The sequence below is a fragment of the Chlorocebus sabaeus genome, chromosome 5 (assembly GCF_047675955.1).
Source record: "Chlorocebus sabaeus isolate Y175 chromosome 5, mChlSab1.0.hap1, whole genome shotgun sequence".
NCBI lineage: Eukaryota > Metazoa > Chordata > Mammalia > Primates > Cercopithecidae > Chlorocebus > Chlorocebus sabaeus.
Genome location: NC_132908.1, coordinates 54,704,385 through 54,730,239, shown reverse-complemented (window position 1 = coordinate 54,730,239; position 25,855 = coordinate 54,704,385). Strand labels below are relative to the sequence as shown.

The window sequence follows — 25,855 nt, the reverse complement described above, 5'->3', positions numbered from 1 at the left end:
CATCCGTCCTGGCCACTTCCTGGCTGGGTGACCTTGCATGCACTGTCTGTCACCCTGAGCCCCCGGAGGTGTGTGATGAACTCACGGATAACGCAGGCGGAGCCGCTCAGCCAGTGGATGTGGCCATGACATCGCCTCTGATCATCAGATCTGTGAAATTGTTGTCTTCACACCCTAGCTGGTCACTGATCGGGTGTGGGGGCGGGTGGCAAACACACCTGGGCTTCAGCCTAAAGGAATTGGGGCTCCAGCCACTCGGGCTTCAACTCTGGAGGCCCCACAGATGCACTGTGGATGAGGTCATGGCCACTTGGAGATTGGAAGGTGAAGGGCATCCCGCCAAGGTGTGTGGTTGCTGGCATCCCCCTCTGGCCCACGGGGCTGGCACTAGCCCTACTTAGCCTTGGGATCGAACTGGGGAGCCACACGGCCCCCGCTGGCCTCCATTTCCCCTTCCTCCCTCTCAGTGTCTCCTGCTGAGCCCTTTGGGTCTGGGAAGGGGTAGGGAGGGGATGTCAGGGTCACTCATGGGGTGGAAGCAGGTGGGAATTTAGCATGGAGCAGCAGGTCAGAGTCCAGGGCTTCCTGAGCCCCAAAACCTTCCCCTGCAGGGAGGGCTGCAAAGGCAGATAAATGGCTGGGCCTGCCACTGCGCCACACCCAGCCAGCCAGCCTTCTCCGGGAAGACCTGCAGACCTCCCTTCCAGGAAGACCTGCAGACCTGCCTTCCAGCTGCAGGTGGGGGTGAGGTGGGGCAGTGGACTTGGATGTGCCGGGCCATCCTGGCGCCTGGGACCTCAGAGAGGCTCGCAGGGACCAGTGCGTGAAGAAGGGTCTGGGGGTGAGTACAGTGGAACTCCGAGCACCCAGCCCACTTGGGAATGCAGGCTCAGGGCACCTGGGGGGAGGGCAGGGGAAGGTCAGGCAGGGCTGGAAGGAGGGCCACCTTTTCCTATGACCCCTTCCCTGAAAGGCCCCATGGGGACCAAGGACTAGCCTGGAGCCACTCACAGAACCCTGAGACTCCCCCCAATCCCAGGGCCAACAAAACCGTAGTGTCCCTTCCTGCCACCTCCTGCCCCGGCTTCTCCCAATGGCTCCAGTGGGCGGGGCCTCAAGTCCTCCAGCCAGACCCAGCCAGTATTCAGCCCTCGGCTACTCCAACCCATTTCCCAAGTTAAAGGGACGTTTCCAGATGCAGGCCTGGCCACGTGCTGGCAGAAAGGGCGGCCCCGCTGTCCAAAGCCCCACAGCCCAGGAAAGTGCATGATAAGAACCATCAGGGTGAAAGGATCAGCACGGAGCTGCTCGTGCCCCGTCCAGGGCCTACCCGAGAAGGTGAGACCCAACCCAAGACCCCTCCCCACTACCTGAGCCAGCCTCAGATGCAGAAACCAGATGTTTGAGAAGCAGGAGAATTGCGGAGGAAGGGGGCTGGGTCCTTTCCCTCCCTTCTGGAGGACGGGGGAGTTGCCTCAACCCCCACCCCAGGACCTAACCCGGCCATGGGGCTCTGAGAGACACCCTCATGGAGACCTAGAGGCCTGTAAGGAGGGAAGCTGGCTCTGATCCCCCTGGGCTGCCCAGTTCGGACACTGGGGTAGGGGAGGCTTGGGAAGGTTTGGCCTCTGTCCTTTGGAGCTGGGGGCATAAGAGGAGCCCCCCCGCCACCTGCAGAAAGGTGGGGACAGAGGTCAGTGGAGTGAGTGGAGGGAGGGTTGGGAGAGCCACAGGGCACACGGATTCTTGGCCCCTGCAGGTCCCAAAATCCCACATTCACGCCCCTCAGAGGGCACTGCCAGTATAGGCCCAGCTGCCTCACACCCAGCCTGTCCAATCCAAGACCCTGAGCCTCTTCCCCTGCTGAGTGGCCAGGGGAGGAGGGAGGAGCCTACAGAAGGGAGAGAGTGGGCTGTGGGCCTTGGGGAGAACTTTGGCTGCACTGAACACAGTGGCAAGGATCCATTGCGACTGCCCTCACCACAGGGAAGATGGGAACCTGTGTGATCTGCCTAACCTGGGCCTTAGGAGGGGGAGGAGAGATTGATTTGGTGAAACAAGGTTAAAGGCAGGGAGGGGAGAGAAGTCCGGTGATTTAATTATTGCAGCCCACCTGCTGCAGAGTGGTCAGTAAACTGGTTGCATAAATCCCAGGACCAGGCAGCTTTTCACTGTAATCTCTTTGGCCAGATGATGTTTTGGATTCGCCAAAATCAGGGGATTTCAAATCACATTCTGGATTTCCCATTTCTCATAAAAGGCAGGTGATCTGGCTATATGGGCCCTCATCCCTGCAATGCAGTGACCAGCTGGAGCTGATGAGCAGCCACCCCCTCAGCACAGGGTTGGGAGTCTCCAGTTTGCCACAGACCCCACCACTCCCCATTGCCTCCCCAGCACAGACACCAAGTTGACATTTATCTTCCCCTTTGCCCTGGTTTCCAGCAGTCGATATTTTTTTTTTTTTCCCCACACACGGCCCTCTTCTCTCTTTCATGTTTCCTGATTGGCCTCAAGGTATTTGCATCAGTGACTGTTTTAACAGAAGCTTGGTAAAAAGCTCAGAAGAAAATGACCCAAAACGCTTACGCCAGTTTGCTAGGTGATAACAACAGCTGATTTTTATTTTTCTTGATTCTCTCTACAGTTTCCAAGTTCTCTACAATGAACATGTACTTCTTTTCAATATCAAAAGACAAAAGAATTGGTACGTAAAAAGAACATCCTTCCCATCTTTAAGGTCAAGATTAAACGCTGACTCCTGCATGAAGTCTTCCAGGATTCCCAGCCAGGAATGATGGCTTCCTGTCCCCGTGCCTGTAGCTCCAGGAGCTCTTGCTTCATGCACGCCTCACATACCAGACTGAGGGTTGGCAGGGGGAGTGTCCAGGTCGGTCATCTGTGTCCCTACCACCTAGCACAGGCCAGCGATCAACCCGTGTGTGTTTGCTGGACAGAATTAACCATGATGGGCGGCTGAGGGTGCCTGGAGCTATTTGCGGGACTTGGAGAGGATCCCTTAGGAGTGTCACACTCTAGGCCAGTGTCACCAGAGGAGGTCAGTCTCAGTCCTTGGAGTGCTGGGATGGAAACCAGATGGGACTGGCATGGTCCACAGTTCTTGCCACAAGAGGGCTTCAGAAGAGGCTGAGGGCCCCTCTCAGGCATGTGCTTGGTCAGGGTGAGCAAGGGCAATGCAGCTCATACAAAGGCCCAGATGGACAGAGGGACCTAGCCCAGCCCAGGCATCAGTCCTGAGCCTGGGTCGGGGCAGGCCAAGGCTTGTGCAGTAGACAAACATTTACAGCAGACACCAGGCAGCTCCTGGAAACCACTCCCCGAAACATAGCATTGGAATCGGGGACCCCAAGCTGTGAATGAAGGAGCAAGGAGGCCCTGGGAGAGGAGGAGAACCCCAGGGAAGATGGAGGGAGGACTGGGAGGCTAAGGGCGGGAGGGGGCCTAGGCTCAGAGGTAGGCGAGCTGCGGCTGTGCTCCTGGCAAAGGGCCTCTCCTCCGCCAGGGCTCCGGCCCTGAAGGTCTGCCCTGGGCCCCATTCGCCCTGGGTGCCACCTGAGGTTAAAATGACAGAGGATGCAGAGCACCCTCAGGGTAACCACGAGAGACAGAGCAACTGGAGCCATGTTTCTGTCCTAGGCAGGGGCACAGGATTAAGGATGTGCCGGACCCTCAAGATCCAAGGCCTGGCCCCCCAGCAACAAGGGCTGGACCCAGGGGTTGTAAGGAGAGACCAGGCCTCCACCCGGGTTAGGACAGATGTGAGGACAGTCCCCTAGCCAGCATGGCGGTGCGCTTCTGGGCCCTGTGGGAGCTGAGTGAGAGCCGAGTAGTCCCCAAGGCCAATTCAAAAGCCCAGCCCGGGAGTCCGTCCACCACGGCAACAGCCCATCTCTCATGGTCGTTGGGCCTTCCCAAGTGTCTGGCTGACTGGCCTGGGGCTGGGCCTGGCTCGGGGGCCACAGTCAGTGTGCAGCGAGGCCGCATCTGTGCTTCCTCACACAGGCAGGTGGGCTGGAGGCCTAGATGCGGCTGGATGAGGTGCTGCCCGTGCTGATGGGGAGCCTGGCGCTGTCTGAGTTGCTCTTCAGAGGGGAGGGGCCACCCCGGGCCTGTAGCCGCATGGACCAGTACCAGAGGAAGATGAGGAAGCCTGCGGGCAGTGAGGGCACGGGGTCAGCAGGTGGGGGAGCCCTGCCCTACCCGTCCTCCTCTCTCCCCAGCCACTGTGACTCGGGTCTGCCCCACCTCCCCACCAGTGTTTGCCCAGCACGTGCTGTTGGGCACCCATGGGACCCAGCGAGCACCTCCTATGAGCCAGGCACTACGCTTAGTCCCCGTGTGGCCTCTCACTGTCACAAGCTTCCTGCAGGCCCGTCCTATTCATCACTATTCTCTTTTGTAAACAAAGAAACTGAGGCCCAGGAGGCCCAGGTAAGGGAATGTGGCTGAGCCAGGGCTCAAACCGTGGTGAACAGGCTCTGGAGCCCACCCAGTTAAGCACTGTGTGATTTTGCACCCCCCAAATTAACCGCACTATGACGTATTCACAGCTCAGTAAATGTCTGTGTGAATGTACACGCCTCACTTACAGTCCTGAGTCTCCTCATCTCACAGGCAGGAACGAAGGCTTGAATGTTAAATAACCAAAATTTTGGTAACATATCCCCACCACCAACTCCCAGCTCCCATTCTACGGTGACCTTGTATGGGAGGCTGGCCTTGTACCCCATGTGAGCCCCTGGGCCTGGCCATAAACCTCCTCCCATTCTGCACGGCCAGGAACAGAGGGGTGTGCACGCCTGTGTGTGCACCTGAATGTACACACATAGATATAAGAACAGGAATGGACCCTGTTGGCATCAAGCCAGGGCCCTCACAACCCCGCCCCGGGATCCCACCCCTCCACCCCTGACCTGCTGCCCTCTGGCCACGCTCTCCCTCACTGTCCTTCCTACACACAACTGGTTCCAACCTCAGGATCTTCGCTCTTGCCTCTCCCTCTGCCTGGAGCTTCCTTCCCCTAGACCAGGCCTCCTGAGTCTGTCCCATGCACATGACCCCATAGGCATTTGTGAAAATGCAGATTCTGATGCAGCAGGGCCTGGGTGGCCCAGAGGCCGCATTTCCAACAAGCTCCCAGCAATGCTGCTGCTGCTGGTCGTGGACCACACCTGGAGTAGGGAGGCCCTCCATCTCTCCAGGGCGAGATCCTTCTCTTGTCTTCACACATCTCCTATCCAGAGAGGCCTCCCTGGCCACCCTTCTTAGGGGGTCCCCCACCCCAGTCCAGCCTCTGTGCAGCACGTACTCATGACGACATCCCTGCTATCTGGGACCACCTTTGATGGCTACATGCTTGTCTGCTGACGCTCAGTCTTCCCCACTAGAGCTGAGCTCCATGAGAACAGGGCCCACACCCAACCAGCTCAGCCATAGCCCTGTGGCTTTGCACAGGGCCTGCACATAGTAGGTGCTCAATAAAGACTTGTTGACCGTGGCCTGAATGTCCCCATTTTATGAATGAGATGGGATGACTGAGGCCCAGAGAAGGGAAGCCTTCAGGTTCCCTGGGTGGTCTCTTCCCTGCCCTGTGCTCCATGTGTAGGCACCCTGCCTGGGCCAAAGGACGGGTCTTCTCCTTACCTTGGAAGGAGGTGATGATGCTGAAAAGGTAGAGGATGACAAGCTGGAAGGTTCCAGAAGCAAAGGAGAAGAAGATCAAGGCCCAGGGTAGGCCAAGGACCAGACTGAGGCCCAGCAGCGTCAGCACATGCGACCACTTTTGGGTGTGGGGGCGCAGTCGCAGGATCTGCACCACCATGGTGCCTAGCATGGCCATGTTGAACAGAAACACCAGGCTGAAGAGGCCCAGGTTGGTGATGTAGCTGACCAGGGAGTCCCGGATCCAGCACCTGCAGGCAAGGGCGGGAGGGCTCAGTGTGCAGCCAGCAGGGGCAGCATTTCCTGGGCTGTGGTTGTCATGTTTGTTTTCAGGATTATCTACTGTTTACAGCAAATACTGCTTGTTTTCTATTTACAGTGTTGATGTAATTTTAAAAATACATTTAAGTTAACCAGTCAGATTGTTTAAAGGAAAATATCAAGTAAGTAATAATACAGATAGTACAAAAGTGAGGCAGATATCACTGGGTCACAATGTGAAGAGCTGAAAATTTCAAAACCACTGAGCCAATGGGAAGGATTCCTTCCCAGCCTGGAGCTCGGGAACCCTGGCTTCCAGGCTGGGTTCAGGGGATCCACAGGCAGGGCCACTGCCAGCCTGGGTGAATCGGGTGAGTGGAGAAGGACTGGACTTCAACCACACTCATCTCCTGCCTTTGAACAGCACACCAGCCCTCAGTGCGGCCAAGAGTGGATCTCTCCCCTCCCTGAGCCTCCGTCTTCCCATCTGCCTGGGGAGACAGAGAGGTGCTGCTGAGGAATGTGTTGAGGCTCATCTGCTCCCACCCATACCCACATTCATGCACGAGGAAACCGAGGCTCAGAGAAGGGCCAGGGCCTGCGCAAGGTCACCTCGTGAGTGAGTGGTGGATCCAGGCCTTTTCTCACCCTCCATGACTCAGACCAGTGCTCCGGTCACTGCCAGGCCAATTCCTTGAGGAGACTGGAACCCAGGTGTCTCCTGGCCAGCAGGACCTGGGCCCGGCCTGCACTCTGGCCTCTGCACCCAGAGATCCACCTTCCTGCCCCCACTGCACACAGCCACTCACATGGAAGGGTAGATGACGCTCTCTGGAGTCCTATGCACAGCCAGGATGATGGGGCCATAGTTGTCCACATCCACCAGGGCCACCAGCGTCACCAGAAAGATGGGGAAGCCTGAGGGTGGCAATGCATGTTGCTCCACTTCCTGCTCTCTGAGGCCTGCCCCTTCCCTCTGAAGTGTGGGCTCCCGAAGCCAACACAGCCCCATCTGGTGGCGAAGTTCCCCCAAGCTTGGACCCTCCCCCTCACCTTTCCAGTTCGGGTTTCCTATAAGGGGAAGCCATCTCCTCCGACCTTAGCCCTGCCCTTCATCGCCCTGGGGGCCCCTGGGAGAAAGGCCTGTGGGTCTCTGCTGCAGGGCTGGATGTCACAGGGGAGATGGGAGGGGCAGAGAGTTTAGGAGGGACAGCAAGAGTTCTGCCATCAGGGGACGTCTGCACTGGGCCTTGACCTCGTCCATTAGGTGGAGATTGGAAGCTCCCTCGAGCGGGCTGCCCACCTCCAAACACAGTGTCCTCACACAGAGACGCCTCCAGAGGAACTTCATGCAAATGGGGGAATGGACAAAGAAGGGGTCCAATGACAAACCCACGGGGAGCAGCAAGCTGGAGTCAGGGGCATGCAGAGGTTGGGGGTCTGTGCAACGTCCAGAAAGACTTGTGGCATCATGATCCCCTGGGCTGTAGGTCTGACAAAAGGGGGCTGAGCCAGAGGTGAATTGAACAGTCATTGGCCACGAACAAAATGCCGAAGCCGCAGGGAATCTGTTACCCAAGGTCCAGGGGGATCCTGAGGCAGGGCCACTGCCAGCCTAAGTTAATTAAATGAGTGGAGTGGGACTGGATTTCAGCCCCACTGATCTCTGAACTGGGTGCCTTTGAGCAGTGCACAACCTGCACATTTACACACCGTGGCCCTGCTCATAAATCCCCTTTGCAATGGAGTGAGTGATGTGGAGAATTTGGAAGTGTTTCTTGGGGACAGGGCTCACCACTTCTTCCTAAAGGGGACCGTGACCCAGCCAAGGTGAAGGACACCTGAGGATGAGTGAAGGAGGCCGGGAGGGAAATCACAGAGACAGGTGGAGAGGCAGAACCAGGTGCCCAGGTTTTACCAGAGCCAAGTGGGAGAGGCAGGTCTGAGGCACCCCCCATCCAACTTACCCCAGCCCATGGCGCTCAGCTTGAGCAGGTAGCCAGGGACGTAGGTGCCAAAGACCTCCACCACCAGTCGGTAGAGGTTGTAGCCCTCGAGGCCCATCCAGGAAAGGCAGGCGAGCAGGGAGAAGTGCAGGAAGATGGCGCTGGCTCGGCAGCCAGACTGGGAGCCCGTCAGGGCCACTGGCTCACTGAGCAGGAAGCTCACGTCCAGCAGGAAGACGGCCAGCAGTAGGTTCATGTGCACCTTGATGGTGTAGTCCCGAGGTTTCCTCCTGCACGGCAGGGGCACCCTGGTGGGCCAGTGTGGGAAGGTAGAGAGGGGAGTGTGCCCACATCTCCTCCAGGAAGCCTTCCCAGACTGCCCCCAAATCCGACACACACATGCAATCATACATGCCCCTTATCCTATTCCTGTGGCTGCAGCCAAGCTGTTCCCCACATCCCCCTGTGCACCTACTGTGTGCCCAGCACCCACAGACTCAGGCGCCATGTGCACGTTTCACAGAAGCCTCAGCCAGGCAGAGCGAGGAAGACAAATCAACCACGATAATAAACCAGACACCCCCAAAGTCAGAGAATGCCAAACACTTTGGCATTTTCACCGTGTTGGAGAATCCATGCCGTCCACGTTCTGTGTCTACCTGTCTGTCTGCACGACTGTGCACCTGTGAGTCTGAGTGTGGGCTGCACGCATCGGTCTGTCTGAGGTTTACAAGTCAATGTGTGCACACCCCACCTCCCACCCCCACTCCAGGATTCTACATGGCCCTAGAGGGTGCCGCAGAACATGCAGGTCCCAGCATCACCACCCTGGAGTCCCACCCTGCCCTGCCCCTAACTCATGGCACCATCTTGAGCTGGTCCCTTCCCCTTGAGACTCTCAGTTTGCCCATCTGTGAAGTGGGAGAATGGTGCCCTCATAGGGTCGGGTGAGAGTTACACTGACACAAAGCATCTGACATAGATAAGGTGCTCAATTCCTAAGGGTTCCTGTGCTGTGTCCTTGGGCATGTTTGTGAGCAGTTGGGTGCTGGGGACTTCTGCCTCCAACCCCAGCCTTCCGCTGGGCCCATCTCATCACCCAGCTGTCCTTCCTCATCACCATTACCTACTTAGTTCCCCGGGGACACAGCTGTGTGCACACATGACAGTCATATATGCACACACATGCTTGTGCCCACACATAAATACAGCTTCACCATCCTCTCCTCCTTCCTCGTGACTGGGGACAGTGAGAACTGAGGGTGTCTCTTCTCTATCCAAAAGGGTTCAGCACTGAGGGCAAGTGAACCCCAATTTAGGCCAAGTCAAGCACTGACAATCTGACCTCTGCCACTTCCCCACTGTGTGACCTCAGGCAAGTCACTTACCCTCTCTGAGTGTTCCTTCATAGGGCTGTTGTGAGGAAGAACTGAGTTCACATATGTAAAACACTTAGAACAGTACATGGCACGTGGGAAGTTGGACACACATGTTAAGAATGATCATTATCGCTTTGATATTATTCTGTCCACCCAGTGCTCCCACAAATCTGCTTATTCAAAGGCAGAAATGAAGATTCTTTCCTTTTTTAAATTTTTTGGTTTGCTTTCCTGTCTTACTCTAAGAAAGAAACAGATTCTTAGGTGGACTCCCTCAATTTTAAATGTTGACAATTAGCCGGGCGCAGTGACTCTTGCCTGTAATCCCGGCACTTCGGGGGGCTGAGGTGGGTAGATCACTTGAGGTCAGGAGTTTGAGACCAGCCTGAGCAACATAGTGAAACCCCATCTCTACTAAAAATACACAGGTTAGCCGGGCGTGGTGGCGGGCACCGGTAGTCCCAACTACTCAGGAGGCTGAGGCAGGAGAATCACTTGAACCTGGGAGGCAGAGGTTGCAGTGAGCCAAGATCGTGATACTGCACTCCAGCCTGGGTGATAGAGCAAGGCTCTGTCTCACAAAAAATAAAATAAAATATAAATACATAAATAAATAAAACGTTGACAGTTAAAATTTGTAAATGCTATGTTATCCAAACACCACAGCTCTGAGGAGGAGATGTGGCCACTAGGGGTCAGCATGCTGTACCCGCCACAGCTCCCCTAACCACACACACAGTTCCAGGTCATGCGGGTGGGCCACGACCAGAGGTGTGTGTGGTGCCTTGGCGGAGGTGTGTGCAATGGAGGGTCCCCTCCCCTGCCCCACCCCTTTCAGGCCTCACCTGGAGCAGAGGTAGGCAGCAATGGTGACGACGCAGGCCAGGGCAGAGACGACACAGCCCACGTAGGAGAGAAGGCTCAGGTAGTGCTTGTGCACCGCATCCACCTCCACCGAGGAGACCTGGCCCCAGCAGACAGGTGAGGGCTGGCCTCCGTGTCCCCCACCCAACCTGGAGGCTTGCCCTGCATGAGGGGCTAACCTGGGGCCCCTGGTGGGCCTCGGAAGCCTAAGAACCCCCTCTCCCAACTGAGCAGAATGTGGTCCCATGAATGCATTTTTCTGGAGTGGGGGCATCTTTCGATTTGACCACATTCTCAAGGGGCTTCCTGACACACAGAGGCCAAGAACCTCTCATGAGAGAACCCCTATTCTGTCCTGGCATTGATGATTCTTCTACAACATTGAACATGGGAATAGGTTTCCTGTGAGGGAACGAGATTCCCACACCCAGGGGTGTTCAAGCCCTAGGTGGATACCCACAGGCAGAATCCTGCAGTCCTGGGAGCGTGAATTCTGCGGTGTTGGGGGTACTAGAGGCCACCTCAGGGGCATCATTAGAAACACTCCTGGCCCCAGCACTGCCAAATCAGAACTCTAGGTGAGGGCCAGGAATCTGCATTTTAGCACATGCCAAAATTTGGGAATAAAGAGCAGGGTCTGTACGAACCAGCTCTTTCACTGACTAGCTGGTGGCCGCGGGTAAATTGCTTAACCTCTCTGAGCCTCCATTTCCTCATCTATAAAATGGGACAACAATAGAAGCTACCTTGGAGAGCTGTTATGAGGAATAAATGACTTAATATATGAAAAGTGCCTGCACAGAACAAGCACACAGCCTGGGGCGTGACTGCAAGGCGGGAGCGGGGACCCTCACCATCAACACTGCAAAGTAGGTCAAGTGGTTGCAGAAGCAGGATGTTTGGGTTTCTCTCCTGACGGTCTCACACCCAGCACTGCTCCAACGCCCCGGGTTGCTCACTGAGGAGGGGACAGCATGGGGCTCCAATCAAGTCCAGTCCTCCAGGACCCCACTGTGCCCACCCCCAAAAGCACGACTGTGTCATTCTTCCACCCGGCCTACTCGTAGCCTGTCATTGCTCTCTCTTCAAAGTCCACCTTTCTCCAGGAAGCCCTCGGTGATTAACCCCACCTCCCCCACCCCCCAGGACTCCATTTCTCTTTCAGATACTTGTCCAGCCCTGAGAGCCCTGCATACTCACATGTCGGGTCTTCAACCCAGAACACACATTGCAGAGTCACATTCTTCTGTAGGGACAAGAAAGAAGGAGAGTGGCTTCTGTTACACTCCCCCCCGCTTTACGGGCCAGGCAGAGGAAGCCTAGAACACAGTCAAGCCACCACCTGCCCCATTTGGACCTGACTGGCTGGAGCCCTCAATCAGGCAATTGTTTCGTTATAAAGACAAATGAGTCTGGAGGGAGGGAGAGGAAAGGGCGATATGGCCGAGGGGCGCTTGTCCCCTCGATGGCTGGTCCCCACTCACCGGCTGTGGCTGGTGCTGGAAGGTGAGCACCACGGGCTCCGTGAGGTTGGCTACTTTGGTATTCTGCACCACAATCCCCAAGACCTTCTCACCCAGGACTTGGCTGGAATTCTTGTCCTAGATACATGGGGTTAGGGGAAGAGCGTAGGGAGGGAGTTCAGGGCTGAGAAGAAGGGCCCAGAAGCCCCTTACTCTCTCTAGATAACTCTCTCTCCCAGTACATTGCCTTGAGATGCTGCGTCTCCCTCTGGAACCAATTTTGCCCATGTAGTCATTTACACTATAGTAAGAAGAATATTGCTTAGCCCTTTCACAGGGAGATTCGCACATTGCAGTGCAATTTCTAACTTTAAAAGGAAAGGCTTTGACTCCCAGAGGAAGGAGCTCATCTGCATGCCTTCTTTCCACCTCTGTCAGAAAAAAACTGCTTTCTCCTGGGAGGCATGAGGACCCCATACCTGGAACAGGGCTTGGCTGCTGAAGTCCACCAGGAGGAGTCTCTTCTCAGCCTCCCCTCTCCGGCCTTTCGTCCTCTGGAAGAGTGTTCGAGGCAGCAGCACCGAGTACTCCAAGATCTCGCTCTGCTCCTCCTGCAGAGGTCCCTTCAGGGCTCAGCCAAATGTGGACCCCCAGATCCGTGCCGCCTGCCCCAGCACACACACACCCATCCCTTCCTTGACACTGCCACTTCTAAGCCTATTTCTTCAGGAAGTCAAGCCTGACTCATGACAGCCCTCCTCATCCCTCCCTTCTTTGCTACCAGCTCTGGCTGGGGAGTCTCGTGGTTAGAATCCAGGACTCCAGGGCAAATAGCCCTGGGAGAACCACGTGGTTCTGTTCTGTTGTCTGGGGCTTCAGATGCCAGCTCTGCCTACAGCAGCCAAGTGGGGGATGGCCATGTGGGCAGTGTGGGTGGTTCCCAGCTAACCACAGCCACTCAGGGAGCAGTCTCAATTCGGGGGTGTGGCTGGGTGTAGTGGCTTACACCTGTAATCCCAGCACTTTGGGAGGCCAAGGCGGGAGGACTGCTTGAACCCAGGAAGCCAAGACCAACCTGGACAACAGAGCAAGACCCTGTCTTTACAAAAATAAAAAATATTTTTTGAGACAGAGTCTCGCTCTGTTGCCCAGGCTGGAGTGCAGTAGTGTGATCTCGGCTCACTGCAACCTCTGCCTCCTGGGTTCAAGCGATTCTCCTGCCTCAGCTTCCCAAATAGGTGGGATTACAGGCACTTACTACCATGCCCAGCTAATTTTTGTATTTTTAGTAGAGACAGGGTTTCACCATGTTGGCCAGGCTGGTCTCGAACTCCTGACCTCAAGTGATCTGCCTGCCTCGGCCTCCCAAAGTGCTGGGATTACAGAAGTGAGCCACTGCACCTGGCCTTACAAAGAATTTTTTCAAGCCAGGTGTGGTGGCAAGCCTGTAGTCCCAGCTGCTCACAAGGCTGGAGTGGGAGGATCGCTTGAGACCAGGAGTTCGAGGTTGCAGTGAGATATGATCACCCCACTGTACTCCAGCCTGGGTGACAGAGCAAGACCCTGTCTCAAAAAAAAACAGGGGGTGCATGGACAGGTGTTTAGGGGCTGCTCTTCTGTTCATACGGGTGGCCCCAGGAGACTGGGGTAGGAAGCAGGTCCTGCCACTGTGCCCACACAGGCTCCTCAATCCCACGGTTGAGCTACTGACTGAAGATGGCTATCCTCGGGCCTGGAACCTTCTCGGGAGGCCCCAGGGAGAGGCTGCGGGGGCACTGAGCTTCAGGGAGTGCTCACAGCCCCCACCTCCTGCCAGCCCCAGCCCAGCCCGCATCTGACCTCCTGCCGGGAGTGGATGTGCAGGTCCTGGAGGCCGGCTGTGGGCTGGAGCTTCCACACCGTGGCGTTGACCCGGTCCTCCTCGAAGGACACCGTGTCCCCCATGAATCTCACAGAGGTCAGCTTCGATTCCAGGCTCTGCAACTGCCTGGCAGGGAGGAGAAAGCGGCGGTGATGGTGGGGAGGGGGCCAGGCCAGCAGGGAGACCGAGGCAGGAGGAGACACTCAGACAGAGACACAGGGAAGAGGCAGAGGCAGAGAGAGGGGCTGGGCGGGCAGGAGAGAGTGGAGAGCAGACAAAAGAGAAAAGCAGGCAGCTGTGTGCGTGAGGGAGAGAAAGAATGAGCTGGGGGTGGGGTCAGACAAAGGAGGCGGGGGGCCTGGGAGCCACAGGAAGAGAGAGCAATGGGGTGGTGGGGGCTGTCCTGGGACTCCGCACTGTGGATTCGGGCCCAGCTCTGCCTGTGCCCACCCACTCCGTGGCCGTGGAGCGGCTCTGCCGTCTCTGAGCCTTGGTCTGCTGGGCTGTACCATGGACCACCTGTCCCTTCTTTACGTGGGGGAGGAGGGCTTGGGATGGTGGATGCAATGTTGGTTAAAGACTCAGACGGGAGAGGTGCTCAGCCTGGGGGGCTTGTGTTGACTCCCAAAAGGCAGAAAGATCAATCAAGGAAGCATTCCAGTCCCAGGGAAGGCCTCGCAGTGGCCCCCCGCTCCAGGTCTCCGCCATGCCCAGGTCCAGATCTCTGACACCTTCCTGGCTCCCCTCACAGCCCCAGGTGCCACACTTACTGGCTGGCGGGGGTGGCCGAGGGCCTCCTCGAGGCCTTCTGGGGATGCTTCAGGAACTGGTTGAGCAGCTGGAGGTCCCTTTTGAGCTCGCACATGTCCACCGAGGCATTGTGAGCAGCTGTGTGGGGAGGACCTGGGGGAGGGGTGGACAGGCCCCCGCCGAGGCTGCTGACTCAGGCCCCAGGACCCTCCCATTCTGCCCCCTGCCACCCTGACATGACTCTGAATGCCTCGATCTTGACTTTATAGAGGGGAAACTGAGGCTTCAAGAAGTAGAGTGGACTCTGCCAAGGTCACTCAGATGAGGCCAGCCTGCGGGGGCTGTGTCTTACAGAACCCGCCAGCAACGCCAGCCCCAGTGGGATGGGGTGGGATGCGCCTTGCTCAGCACCCTCTGCAGGCGTCCTTAGCTACACACACGGAGCAGGGAGGGTCCAGCCAGGCCTCCTTAGGAGGGATGTGGGGGGCTTAGTGGTTTGGTGGTGGTTCCTGGGACTCCACACCCACCAGCCTCCCTGACTCCAGGCTCGGGCCCCTCTGCCCAGGTAGCCTGCACTCAAAGGCGGCCAACTAAGGTATCTCCAGGGATTAGCTGGGAGTCAGATGAGGAAGACAGACAGTGGGGGTTGGAGGGTATACTTTCTGTGCCACTGAGGAAGGCAGGCCCTGGGTAGCCACATCTTTTGAATGCATAACCCAGAAAGCCTGGGTTTTAGGCGATTTGAAATCCCTGGTCCATGTTTTTTAAAAAAACCCTCTCCAGGTCAAACAAGACCAGGCTCAGTCTGGTCTTCAGAATGCCAATTTGCAACTAGGACCAACTTTGTCCTAAATCCTCCCAGGTTGCAGGGCAGACTCCCAGCCTGGGGTGTGGAGATCCCCCCACCACTGATTGGCCTGGCCCTGCCTGTTGCACTGGACATAGTCAGTTAGCCTGTAACACTAACACAATCAAAGTTCTGTGCCCTCCACTCCTGAAAGCCCTGCCTCAAACTCGAGGTGTTGGAAAGACGTGAAAACCCCCCAGTAAACCTTCAAGCTGCTTCTGATGCTCCTCCCTTCCTGGCCACCATTCAGCATTTAATGGTGCAGAATGGCAGTGGCCACATGGAACCTGTCACACTCAAGGGGGAAGATGCAGCTTCTGGACCTCAGAGTCAGCCCCACTGCTTTCCTGACCTTTGACCTCTCATGCTCCGCCCCTCACCCCCACCCCACTCCAATCAGCTGCTGGGTTCAAATCCTGGCTCTCCCATTGGCTAGCTGTGCAGCTCTAGGCAGCCTCTCTGTGCCCCAGTTTCCTCCTCTGTGAAAGGAAATAAACAGTCTACACTGATGCTGAAAGAAGAATTTTTCCCCTGGCTCTTGATCTTCAGTCCCTTTCCAGTCTCTGCTCTCCCACCCTGTTCAGACCTCATCCTCCTTCACCAAGACCTTCTCTGCAGCCTCACGATGGGCCCTTGCCCCTCCATCCTCACCCCTGCCTGCCCACAAAGTGACCATCAAGAGACAGTGAGGCCAAGCGCAGTGGTTCATGCCTGTTATCCAAGCACTTAGATCACACTCCTCCCCTCCTCAGATACCTTCACTGGCTCCCCAGTGCCTGTGAGCAAAGTCCAGGCCTCATGATCTGACATTGCGAGCCCAGTCCACTTTGCGTTTTGCCTTCCTTGCCTCCAGACCACTGCCCAGTTATTCCCTCTGCCTGGAAGTTATTCCCTCTTGCCTTACTGTGGAAGGAGAAGGTGAAGTTGGAGGCACTTGGCAGGCTGACATTCTGAGGGCTCCACCAGGAGGTGACAGAAGTGGCGAACAGTGGGGGGCCCTGGGCCAGGCTCTCCTCCTGGTGCTGGAAGCAGAGGAGGCTAGAGGCTTTGTCACTCAGCAAGAGGTCATGCTTGCCATAGAGAAGATGCAGTCTCCCAGCATGTCGGTCCCAGTAGAGGCAGAAATGGTAGAGGCCCCTGGGGTGAGGGAAGGATCGGGAAGCAGGGTGGGCTGCAGGGAAGGGGGCATGGACTGTGAGGGCCTCCTCGGAGTTCTCGATGGAGATGCGCAGGTCTGGCGTGAATTTGTAGTGGAGGCTGCTAATGTGTGTCTGGTTCCGCTGGCTGCAGAAGCGAAAGTCTTCCCTGTGGCCCCTGCCGTGAGCACCTGAGGAGGCAGAGGCTGCAGATGGGACCCTGTGGCAGGGGCTGACCAGAGGCATGGAAGGGACAGGACCTAGGCTGAGTACATATGAACTTGGAGCCTGAGACTCACACACATTCCAAGGGTCTACAAAAATGTATTAGTCTTTCCTGCTCAAAACTTATCAGCATCAAACTATAAAATGAGGAAACTGAAAACAAATAGTAATTTCAAAGGCAAAACATACTCTTAACAGCAATGAAGTATTTAATGAGGCCATGGCTGCCATAGATGGTTGTGCAGGTGGTACACTGCACAAGAAGGCTCTGGCTGCAAAGGTGAGTGGGACCAGGACCCCATCCAGGTTCCATACCCTAAGCTGTACACTGCGGGGCTGCACCTGCCAGAAGGAAGGAGTGTCTTTTTCTTTTCTCCAAGGTACCCTCTACTAACTGAGCTGTACCTGCCTAAAGGAGTTAGCATATATGCTGGCAGCCACCCTAGGCACAGGGACTTTTTAACATAAGTTCCAACAGCCCAGCGGAGCCCTGGGAAGACTTGCCTTGGACCAGGAAGAGCAGACTCAGCAGGAACGGTGTCATCTGCAGCAGCGACTGGGCAGTCATTTTCCTCCCACAGAGTCACTCTTGGAAGTCACCACCTGGAAAAGGCCAGGAGTGTTAGCTGGGAGTGTGGCCTGTGCGGTGGTTGGGCTGGCCCTGCAGAAAAGGAGGCCAGTGTGGCATGGATGTAGGAGGTGAGGTGAGGAGGCAAGTGTGGAAACAGCCCATGGACCTCTCCGTGCAGCCAGAAGCTGATCATCAAGAGGCAGTGAGGCCAGGCGCGGTGACTCATGTCTATAATCCCAGCACTTTGGAAGGCCAAGAAAGGAGGATCGCTTGAGCACAGGAGTTCAGACCAGCCTGGGCAACATAGGGAGACCCTATCTCTACAATAAATAAACAAAATTAGCCAGGCATGGCGGTGCATGCCTGTGGTCCCAGCTACTAGGGAGGCTGAGGTGGAAGGATCACTTGAGCCCAGGAGGTCGAGGCTGCAGTGAACTATAACTGTGCCACTGTACTCCAGCCTGGGTGACAGAGTGAGACCCTGCTTTAAAAAAAAAAAAAAGATACGCAGATGGAGACCCTGAGGCCCATGTGGTTAAATGACTTGCCCAAAAATGCTTCCAAGGTCAGGGGCTTTCCCTGCCTGCTCAGGACTGTAGTGCCTGGCAGGGAACCTGTGGCCCTGGCACTTGTAGAGTTGCCAGAAGACTTGGCCCTCCCTATGGCCAGCTTGCCCTGTGTCAGAGCTGGATGCCCACAGACACAGACAGAACCTCATCCTGTGTGGCACGGCAGCTGGCCACAGCTGCCATCTGAGTTTGAGAGAAACCAAGGCGGACTTTCAGAGTCCAACTAGTTCCAGTCTCAGTTCCACCTTTTACCCGTTGCAGGACCTAGTGTAAGTCACTCAAAATCGGGCTAATCAAAGTGCCTCCCTCCTGAACCCAGAGTGACGGCGCGATCTTGTCTAGAATCTGGTGTGAGTGTTCTACCTAGAACCGTCACCACCTTGCCCCTCCAGCCCCGGAGGGAACACAGACAAAAGGGGGTTCCCAGAGTTCTCCCCAGCTACCTCCCTATCATCATTCCTGAGACCTAGCTCAGAGGACACTTGCTTCAGGAAGCCCTTCTCAACTCCCTCCAGCGTCAGTCCCAGCCTCCTTTGGTTCCCACCACTGGCCGAAGCCCCTCCCACCCCCTCTAGCCTCCTCCAGGTAGTGGGAGATGGTGCATTCCCTCCTCCTTGGTCAGCCAGGGAGCACCTGATCTATCTCTGTGGGCAGGCCCTGGTTGTACAGAGGTTGCCGGATAAAGGCTGTGGGGATGGACAGTGAAGGAACTAAAAGATCGATGCATCCGCGACGCCCTCTACTGGAGCCAGAGGGGAAGGGCGCTTCCTATCATGACCGCCAGGGGGCGCCAGTTCCCAGGGCCCTGAGCATCTGGAACAGCAAAGGGACCAGGGTCTCTGCTGGGGACAAGGACTCGGTATTGCCCCGCCCTGGCAAGGATGGAGTACATCTAACCCCCCAAGCTCTCCATTAGCTGAGCGGCTACTATCTGCCAGCCTCTGTGTTGACCCGTCCCACCCCCGCATCTGCACTGATTCTCACTCCAGCCCTATGAAGTGGGCACTGCTGTTGATCCATTGCACAGATGGAGAACCTGAGGCCCATGTGGTTAAATGACTTGCCCAGAAATGCTCCTGAGGTCAGGGGCTTTCCCTGCCTGCTCAGGACTATAGTGCCTGGCAGGGAACCTGTGGCCCTGGCACTTGTAGAGTTGCCAGAAGGCTTGGCCCTCCCTATGGCCAGCTGGCCCTGTGGCAGAGTTGGATGCCCACAGACACAGACAGAACCTCATCCTGTGTGGCACGGCAGCTGGCCACAGTGACAGAGGCACTCATGGGCCACAAGCCAGAGAACACACATGGAGTCTGAGTTTGAGAGAAACCAAGGAGGACTTTCAGGAAGAGGTGGCTTCTGAACCGAATAATTGAGAGCAGCATTAAAAGCAGGAGTGTCCCAGGCAGGAGCTCGATGTCTCCTTCCTGGGCCAGTCTTCCCTCAAATAAACCTGGCCCCTTCGATCACGAGCCTATCCCCTGTGTCCCACCATGTGAAATGGAACCTCAATTTCTCAGGCCTCATCAATTCAGTCATACGTCAAATAGGCTCAGCATCTTGCCCTGGTGGCATCACAGGGCCCTTTGAGAAGAAGGATGTGGAAGTGTTTTAGGGAAGGGCACCATTTCCCAGGTTGTGATTTGTAAGCATTTTGATTCCTTTTGAAAATGCCTCCTGCCACCTCCGACCAGCGGAAGGAAACCCAACATCTGGGGACAAGGACTCCCAGACCCCTTCTTTCCTTCTGCTTCCTGTCAGTCTCTGTTGCTGTCCCCCTCTGATTGTCAGTCCAAATGCCACTTTCTCCAAGCAGCCCCTCACTGCTACCACCAGTCTCCACCTGTAAACTCGAAGCTGACAAATCATTTGGAGAATTTGAATCCAAGGCCCAAAGAGGGCCAGTGACCTACTGAGGTCACACAGCAAGCAAGGAAGGAAGGAACTGGCCAGAATCCATGCCTCTCCCTGGCTTACTGACCTTCAAAGTGAGCCTTCACTGCCAGTAGGCATGGCTGAAGGACAGAGCAGAACCACTGCCTCACTTCAGCCCTCCTGGATTGGCCCTTGAGAGTAAAGGAGGGGAGTACAGGTAGTGAGCTCCCCATCATTGGTAGGAAACAAGTGAAGTGACAACATGGGGTTCCATGGAAGAAATGCAAACACACACAAGGGACCAACTGTCCCCACCACTTCCTGACTCATCCCCACTCCACCTCAGCTGTTTGAACAACTACTCCAAGGTGGACAGCTCTGGCTCCATCAACATGCTTTAGGCTTGATGGGGAGGGGCTGCCTGGCTTCCTTTAACCTAAGGGGTAGACTCTAGAGCCAGGTTGCCTGGGTTCAAATCCTGACTCCCTCACTAGCTGTGTGTCCTTGGGCTAGTTACTCACCCTCTCTGGGCCTCGCTTTCCTCACTTGTAAAGAAGAATAAAGAAATCAAGCTCACCTCAAAGGTCATTGTGAGAATTGAAGAATTGATGCCTGTAAAGGGCTTAGAGGCAGGCACCATGAGTCTCAGCTAAGTAGCTCTACTTTCGAAATAGCTCAGCCCCTGGGCCTGTCACAGGCCCCTCCTCCCTGTTTCCCTCTCTTCCTTGTGGCCCCCAGCAGCCAGCTCACCCACCGGAGCACCTTGAGGGGAAATTCTTAGAGCATGAAGCTTCCTTTCCGGGAGAGCGCAATGGAAGGCCGAAACCCCACCCAGAAAACTTCCCTCCTCCAGACGCCCACTGGGGCAGGAGAGCTGGGCTGGGGACAAGGAAGTCGCCATGCAGATGGGGCCGGGGGGCACTGTCCCGCTTGTCTGCTTAGCGCCCTTCCTTCATCCCTGCCTATGCCACCCCTCCAGGTCTGCCCCCCACACGCACAGCTGCCAGCTGCCCACCCACCCACCCAGGCACCAGGGATGTAGCATGAGTATCCGCACAGACCCCTGGGACCTGACCTGTCTCTGCCTCTGGAGCTGCAGAAGCCCAGCGCTACAGGGCCTCAGCCATCAGGTGCTCAGTACCAAGCACGGCCCCACAGGCGAGGGCCTTGCCTCGGCTCACACAGAGCTAGAGGGAGTAGCTGAGCAGGGGGCATTCTAGCAACATCCCCACAATGATAATGTCAGTGGCGACGTCCGTGGTATCACACCAAACCCTCAGAACCACCCTGTAATGCTGGTCCCACTGCTACCATTTTACAGATGCGGACACTGAGGCTGGGGAAGGCTGTGTGTTCTGAGATCACATGGGCGTGGTGCCAAGCCTCCCCCTCCTTGTAGAGCTGGCATTGGTAAAGGCCCCGGAGATGTACATCCTTTCCAACCCCCTGGCTTTAGAATCCCCCCAAAGGGAAGGAGAGGGGAATGCAGAGTAGCACAGAGAATCCAGCCTGGGAGAGAGGGTGCTGGGGCTGAGGCCCAGGGAAGCCGCCGCCACCCCCAGCTTCCAGAACAGCCACCCTTGACTTCAGACCTTCCGTAAACACACACAGGACAGAACAGGCCGGTCCAACCTGACACAATGGGGGCCACATCATGGGGTTCCCCAAGGATCCAACAGAGTGGAGGATGGCCAGAGTTTGTCTGAGACCCCACCCCACCCCCAGCCCATCCCCTGCCCCACCCCCAGGGCTCCAGCTCCAGACCTAGCTCAGCCCTGCCCCTCTGCACGGTGGGCAGGGGGGACCCACGGCTCACTTTCTCCCAGAGGGCCTGAGTCACTTCCGTGTGGAGCCACGAGTCACCGCTGCCCAGGCCAAGCTCCTGGAAAACCCATTTCCTCGGAGGATGGAGGTGGAAGTTGAGTGGACAGGACCTGGATGGCTCTGGGATTAACCCTTCCCGGGCAGGCGCCTCTCTGCCGTCTCCTGCCAGGGAGACTCACGAAGCTGGCCGTCCACTGCTTCCTTCTTCCCTTTACACACAGCGGCCGCTGCCCGCCCCTGAGCACAGGCATCCTACTCCCAGACTTTTGCTCCTTGCTGTCCCTTTGCCTTGGATAACACCTAGTCCTGTGACATTCCACTCATCTTTGAGACGAGCTGAGACAAGTCGTCCCCATGAAGCCTCAGCTACCCGTCCATTCCTTGCCAAAATTAACCCGTGTTCCTGCCGGCCCACAACCCACCCTCAACATGACACGCTCCCCCATTGCCACAGAGGCTCACATCGGAGGCTCCCAAGCCTGCCGGTGCTCAGACCTCCCCCTGGGAGTGAGCTAAAATGCAGATACACAGTCCCGGCCCACAGAGGGTCTGATGGGGTGGGCTTGGGAGCTTGGCTGTAACAAGCATCCCGTTGATCAACACACTGCAGGCTTGGGAACCAGGGGCTTATGAACCAGAGAGAGGCACCAGCAGCCCTGGTTTAGAGATGGTCAGAGAGGGTAGGGACTAGCGACGCATCTCTCAGCTGCTAGATGGCAGGGCCTGGACTCAGGGCCAGGGCAGCCTGCGTTCCAGCACCGCCTCTTCCCTGCCCTGTGACGCGGACCCATCAGGCTCCTCTGTGGCTCCCCTAGCATTTAGCAGGGCCCTGGAAGGGGCCTCCTGAAAGACATCAGGAGAAGGGCAGGCATCGGGTGGGGGGTGGCGGGGTGGGAAGGGAGTCAAGGAGGGAGGAACAAGGGAGACCCGGAGGCGATCTCCAGGTTCCAGCCTAGTCTTGCCCACCTGGAGGACTTCCCCTCAAATTGATCCTCAATGGGAGAGGCAGAGGGGAAGGTCCCAGCTCAACTTCCACTGCCCCAGCTCCCCTCCCGTCCGCAGCTGCTCTCCTGTGGGCTGCTGGGGCATAACACGGAGCTGCTGAGCCTTTGGAAGCAAGAATTTGGCCTGGGAGAGTCAGGGGGCAGGGTGAGGATGAACTCCTGGCAGTTACACAGGCATGTGAGTGTGCATGAGTGTGTGTGCCCGTGCATGAGTGTGAGTGTGTGTGCATGAGTGTGTGGTGAATGTGTGTGCCCATGCATGTGTGTGAATGAGTGTGCGTATGTGTGCATGAGTGTGTGTATGAGTGTGTGTGCATGAGTGTGCCTGTGTGTGTGCATGAGTGTGCGTGTGTGTGCGCGCATGAGTGTGTGTGCATGTGTGCCTGTGTGTGCATGAGTGTGCCTGTGTGTGTGCGCATGAGTGTGTGTGCATGAGTGTGCCTGTGTATGTGCGCATGAGTGTGTGTGCATGTGTGCCTCTGTGTGTGCACATGAGTGTGTGTGCATGTGTGCCTGTGTGTGTGCGCATGAGTGTGTGTGCATGTGTGCCTGTGTGTGCATGAGTGTGCGTGTGTGTGCGCACGTGAGTGTGTGTGCATGAGTGTGCCTGTGTGTGTGCATGAATGAGTGTGCGTGTGTGTGTGCACATGAGTGTGTGTGCCCGTGCATACATAGTGACCCAGGGGGCCAGGAGGAGAAAACAAGAGAAGGCTGGGAGCACCACAGAGGAGGCAAGTTAGCTCCGCAGAGGAGGAACAAGGGAGCCGCTCAGACTTCAAAGCTGGGGAGGGGACAGGGAGGGCGGGGAACAGTGCGAAGAGCAGGGCTCTTGCAGGTGCTTCCTCCATGGTGGGTGGGGTGGTGTCTGAGAGGACCCTCCCTCCAACGGTTTCCAAAAGTTTTTTATAAAAGTAAATCTTACTTGGAAATAGCATGTACCCAACAGCTCAAAGGAGACGCCCCTGTCAGACCCAGGTGGCACTCAGGGCCACGCCCCACTCCCAGCCCAGTCCCCTAGGCCCTCAGCCGCGCCCATGGGTCCTGGGATAACAGCTTGCAAAGGCCTAACCACTCCCCTCCCCCATTCCCACTCCCCAAGTGAATGACTGAAGTCCAAGGTTAGGTGACCACAGAGAGCTCCCCAGGAGCGGTGTTCCAGGATCACCGGTGGAAGCAGAGTGACTTCAGTTTTCAGGAATTTTCCTGCAATAAAGGAGAATAAAACGAAGCAAGCTGCCTGCCTCGGAGGCTAGCGGGTGCCCAGGCCTGACCTGCTCACTGCCCAGGGTGAGGCTCACACTCTTACACCAGACCTGCTGGACACCCCCCACCCCCCCACACCACCAGCTCAGGTCTCACTGTCCCGGTAGCTTCTGGTCCAGCCAAGTCCTTGGGCCACAAGACCCTCTGCCTGCCCAGACACACCCTGTGGGGAGACTGACAAAGGGGAGACGTTGGGGCACTCCCTGCCAGCCTGAGAGGGAAGGACCCGCTCATGGGAAGGGACTCTGAGTCCTCCCAGAGAGTCAGTTGTCCAAAGCCGGCTGCCCCTGTGCCTCCCGTATGTGGAACTGGGCATTTGCTTAAGAGGCCTCAGAGAAGCCAACATATAGTCACCCAGCCAGGAAGGAACTTGGCCTTGGATGCTCCCACCTCCAAGCCTTTGCACACACTGGTCCTCCTCCCTGTGATGCCAGCCTTGTGACACATCTGTGAGAGTCCCAGTGCCCTGGCCTCAGGCCCCCACATCCTCCCAGTCCCCATGCCTGGCAGGACGCCAGATGATGAGTGGGACTAAACAGGGGTCTTATCTGGTGCAGTGAAAAGAACCCTGGAATCCAGGGAGATTCTAAGAGGAGAGGGAGGATCACAGCTTCCACTCACCAAGTGCTCAATTAGCCGCTGGCATCCTGCAAAGTACTTGGCAAAAAATTAATTGTTCAATCCTCACAATAACCCTAACAGCAGAGCCCGTTGCAATCCTCGCAGCAGCTTGGTGAAGCACATGCTATCAGTGTCCCCACTTTAAAGACAGGGAAACTGAAGCCCAAAGAGGTTAAGTTATGCCCAAGATCACACAGCAAATAAGCAGCCGAGCCGGGACTCAAACTCAGGTCCGCCTAACCTCCGAGCCCAAACTTTTAGCCACTGTGGTCTTTTGAGTTCTTTCTCTTCTCTGGGAGTCAGTCTCCCCATCTTTACCATGAGGTAACTTGCCAAAGCACTTTCAGGGAGCACTAGTCCCCATATTAGAGAAAGGGTTGGGGGTCATACTTTCTCTTGTATATTAGCATATCAAAGGCCCTGATAAGTCCTGCAGGAAAGAAACCCATAAAGCTTGGTTGGGAGTTTCCCAGCCCAACATGAAGGTAGAGCCTTTTTTGCATGGACCCCTGTTATCAACACGGAGAAAAGCTCTCAGAAATCTCGTCGCCACACAGAAGCCTGCCAGCACCTCCAGCCCCCTCCCCCCTCTTCCCCTTTGAGCTGTCCCAAAGGTCATTAGCTAGCATGAGATGAGCTAGAGGAGATACTTAGGCATTCCCCAGGGCCACTCATCATCATCCCTGACACTTCCAGGAAAGAGGTCCCTGGTGAGCCTGGGGTATATTCGGGCCTATCCCACCTCCCTTCGGCCGGCAGCACCAGCTTGTGGGGAAAAGGGCACTGCCAGGGCTGTCCCCAGGTGCGCCATTCCATTAAAGTTGGCCGTGGCCAGCTGGGCCTGCGACTTCATCGCAAGCAGCTAAGACACTCAGGATGTTGGAAAAGAGAGAGAAAGAATATGAGGATGCAAGTTTTAGGAGATGAGAATCAAAGCCTCTTAGAATTTCAGAATTCAATCCAGGGGTGGTGGTGCATGCCTGTAGTACCAGCTACTTGGGAGGCTGAGGCAGGAGGATTGCTTGAGCCCAGGAGTTTGAGGCTGCAGTGAGCTATGATCGTGCCACAGTACTCAAGCCTCACAGAGTGAGATCTTGTCTCTAAATACAAATTAATAAAAAAAAAAAAAGAAGAAGAAGAAGAAGAATTTTGGAGGCCAGGCACGGCGACTCACGCCTGTAATCCCAGCACTTTGGGAAGCCAAGGTGGGCAGATCACTTGAAGTCAGGAATTTGAGACCAGTCTGGCCAAAACAGTGAAACCCTATCTCTAAAAAAACAAACAAACAAACAAACATTACTGGGCATGGTGGCACATGCCTGTAATCCCAGCTACTCGGGAGGCTGAGGCATGAGAATCACTTGAACCCGGGAGGTGGAGGTTACAGTGAGCTGAGATCACACCACTGCACTCCAGCCTGGGCGACAGAGCAAGACCCTGTCTCAAAAAAACAAACAAACAAACAAAAAACTTTTAGAACTGATTGAAGAGACTTAGAACCTAAAGGAGAAACAGGGATTAGGAAGGCACTGGGGACACCAACCTGTCTTGAAGGGATCTCAAAGAGCCAAAGAGCCAGCAGTCCGAGCACTCCGGTGCAGACCTGTTTAGCTTATGTTCCTGGGGTGGTCTACAGCCAGGCAGAGGCTCATGGCCAAGTCTCCACCTGGCCGTCTCCAAGAAGCAGCTGAGGCCAGCCTCCTGGGCGCCAGGGCATACG

The 25,855-nt window shown here is 56.2% G+C and overlaps 1 protein-coding gene across 15 annotated transcripts in view; it reads right to left on the bottom strand.

The window, feature by feature from the left end:
- Positions 1–2,594: 2,594 nt before the first annotated feature.
- The window catches only part of ADGRG1 (adhesion G protein-coupled receptor G1), a 43,349-nt gene continuing 20,088 nt past the window's right edge, over positions 2,595–25,855 (bottom strand). For 7 of the 15 annotated variants that reach the window (XM_007993460.3, XM_007993454.3, XM_007993461.3 and 4 more), the window contains exons 2-14: positions 16,919–17,017; positions 15,958–16,395; positions 14,227–14,359; positions 13,435–13,582; positions 12,075–12,206; positions 11,617–11,733; positions 11,333–11,378; positions 10,987–11,090; positions 10,114–10,232; positions 7,911–8,197; positions 6,753–6,861; positions 5,665–5,933; positions 2,595–4,171 (exon numbers count right to left, since the gene is read on the bottom strand). In XM_007993460.3, the coding sequence (XP_007991651.3) occupies positions 4,041–4,171; positions 5,665–5,933; positions 6,753–6,861; positions 7,911–8,197; positions 10,114–10,232; positions 10,987–11,090; positions 11,333–11,378; positions 11,617–11,733; positions 12,075–12,206; positions 13,435–13,582; positions 14,227–14,359; positions 15,958–16,395; positions 16,919–16,982 (2,097 nt within the window). In that variant the 5' untranslated portion in view covers positions 16,983–17,017 and the 3' untranslated portion in view covers positions 2,595–4,040. Of the gene's footprint in view, positions 4,172–5,664; positions 5,934–6,752; positions 6,862–7,910; positions 8,198–10,113; positions 10,233–10,986; positions 11,091–11,332; positions 11,379–11,616; positions 11,734–12,074; positions 12,207–13,434; positions 13,583–14,226; positions 14,360–15,957; positions 16,396–16,918; positions 17,018–20,000; positions 20,069–25,855 lie in introns of those variants that run through there. The other 8 variants (XM_038008437.2, XM_038008431.2, XM_007993464.3 and 5 more) reach the window with 4 other exon arrangements.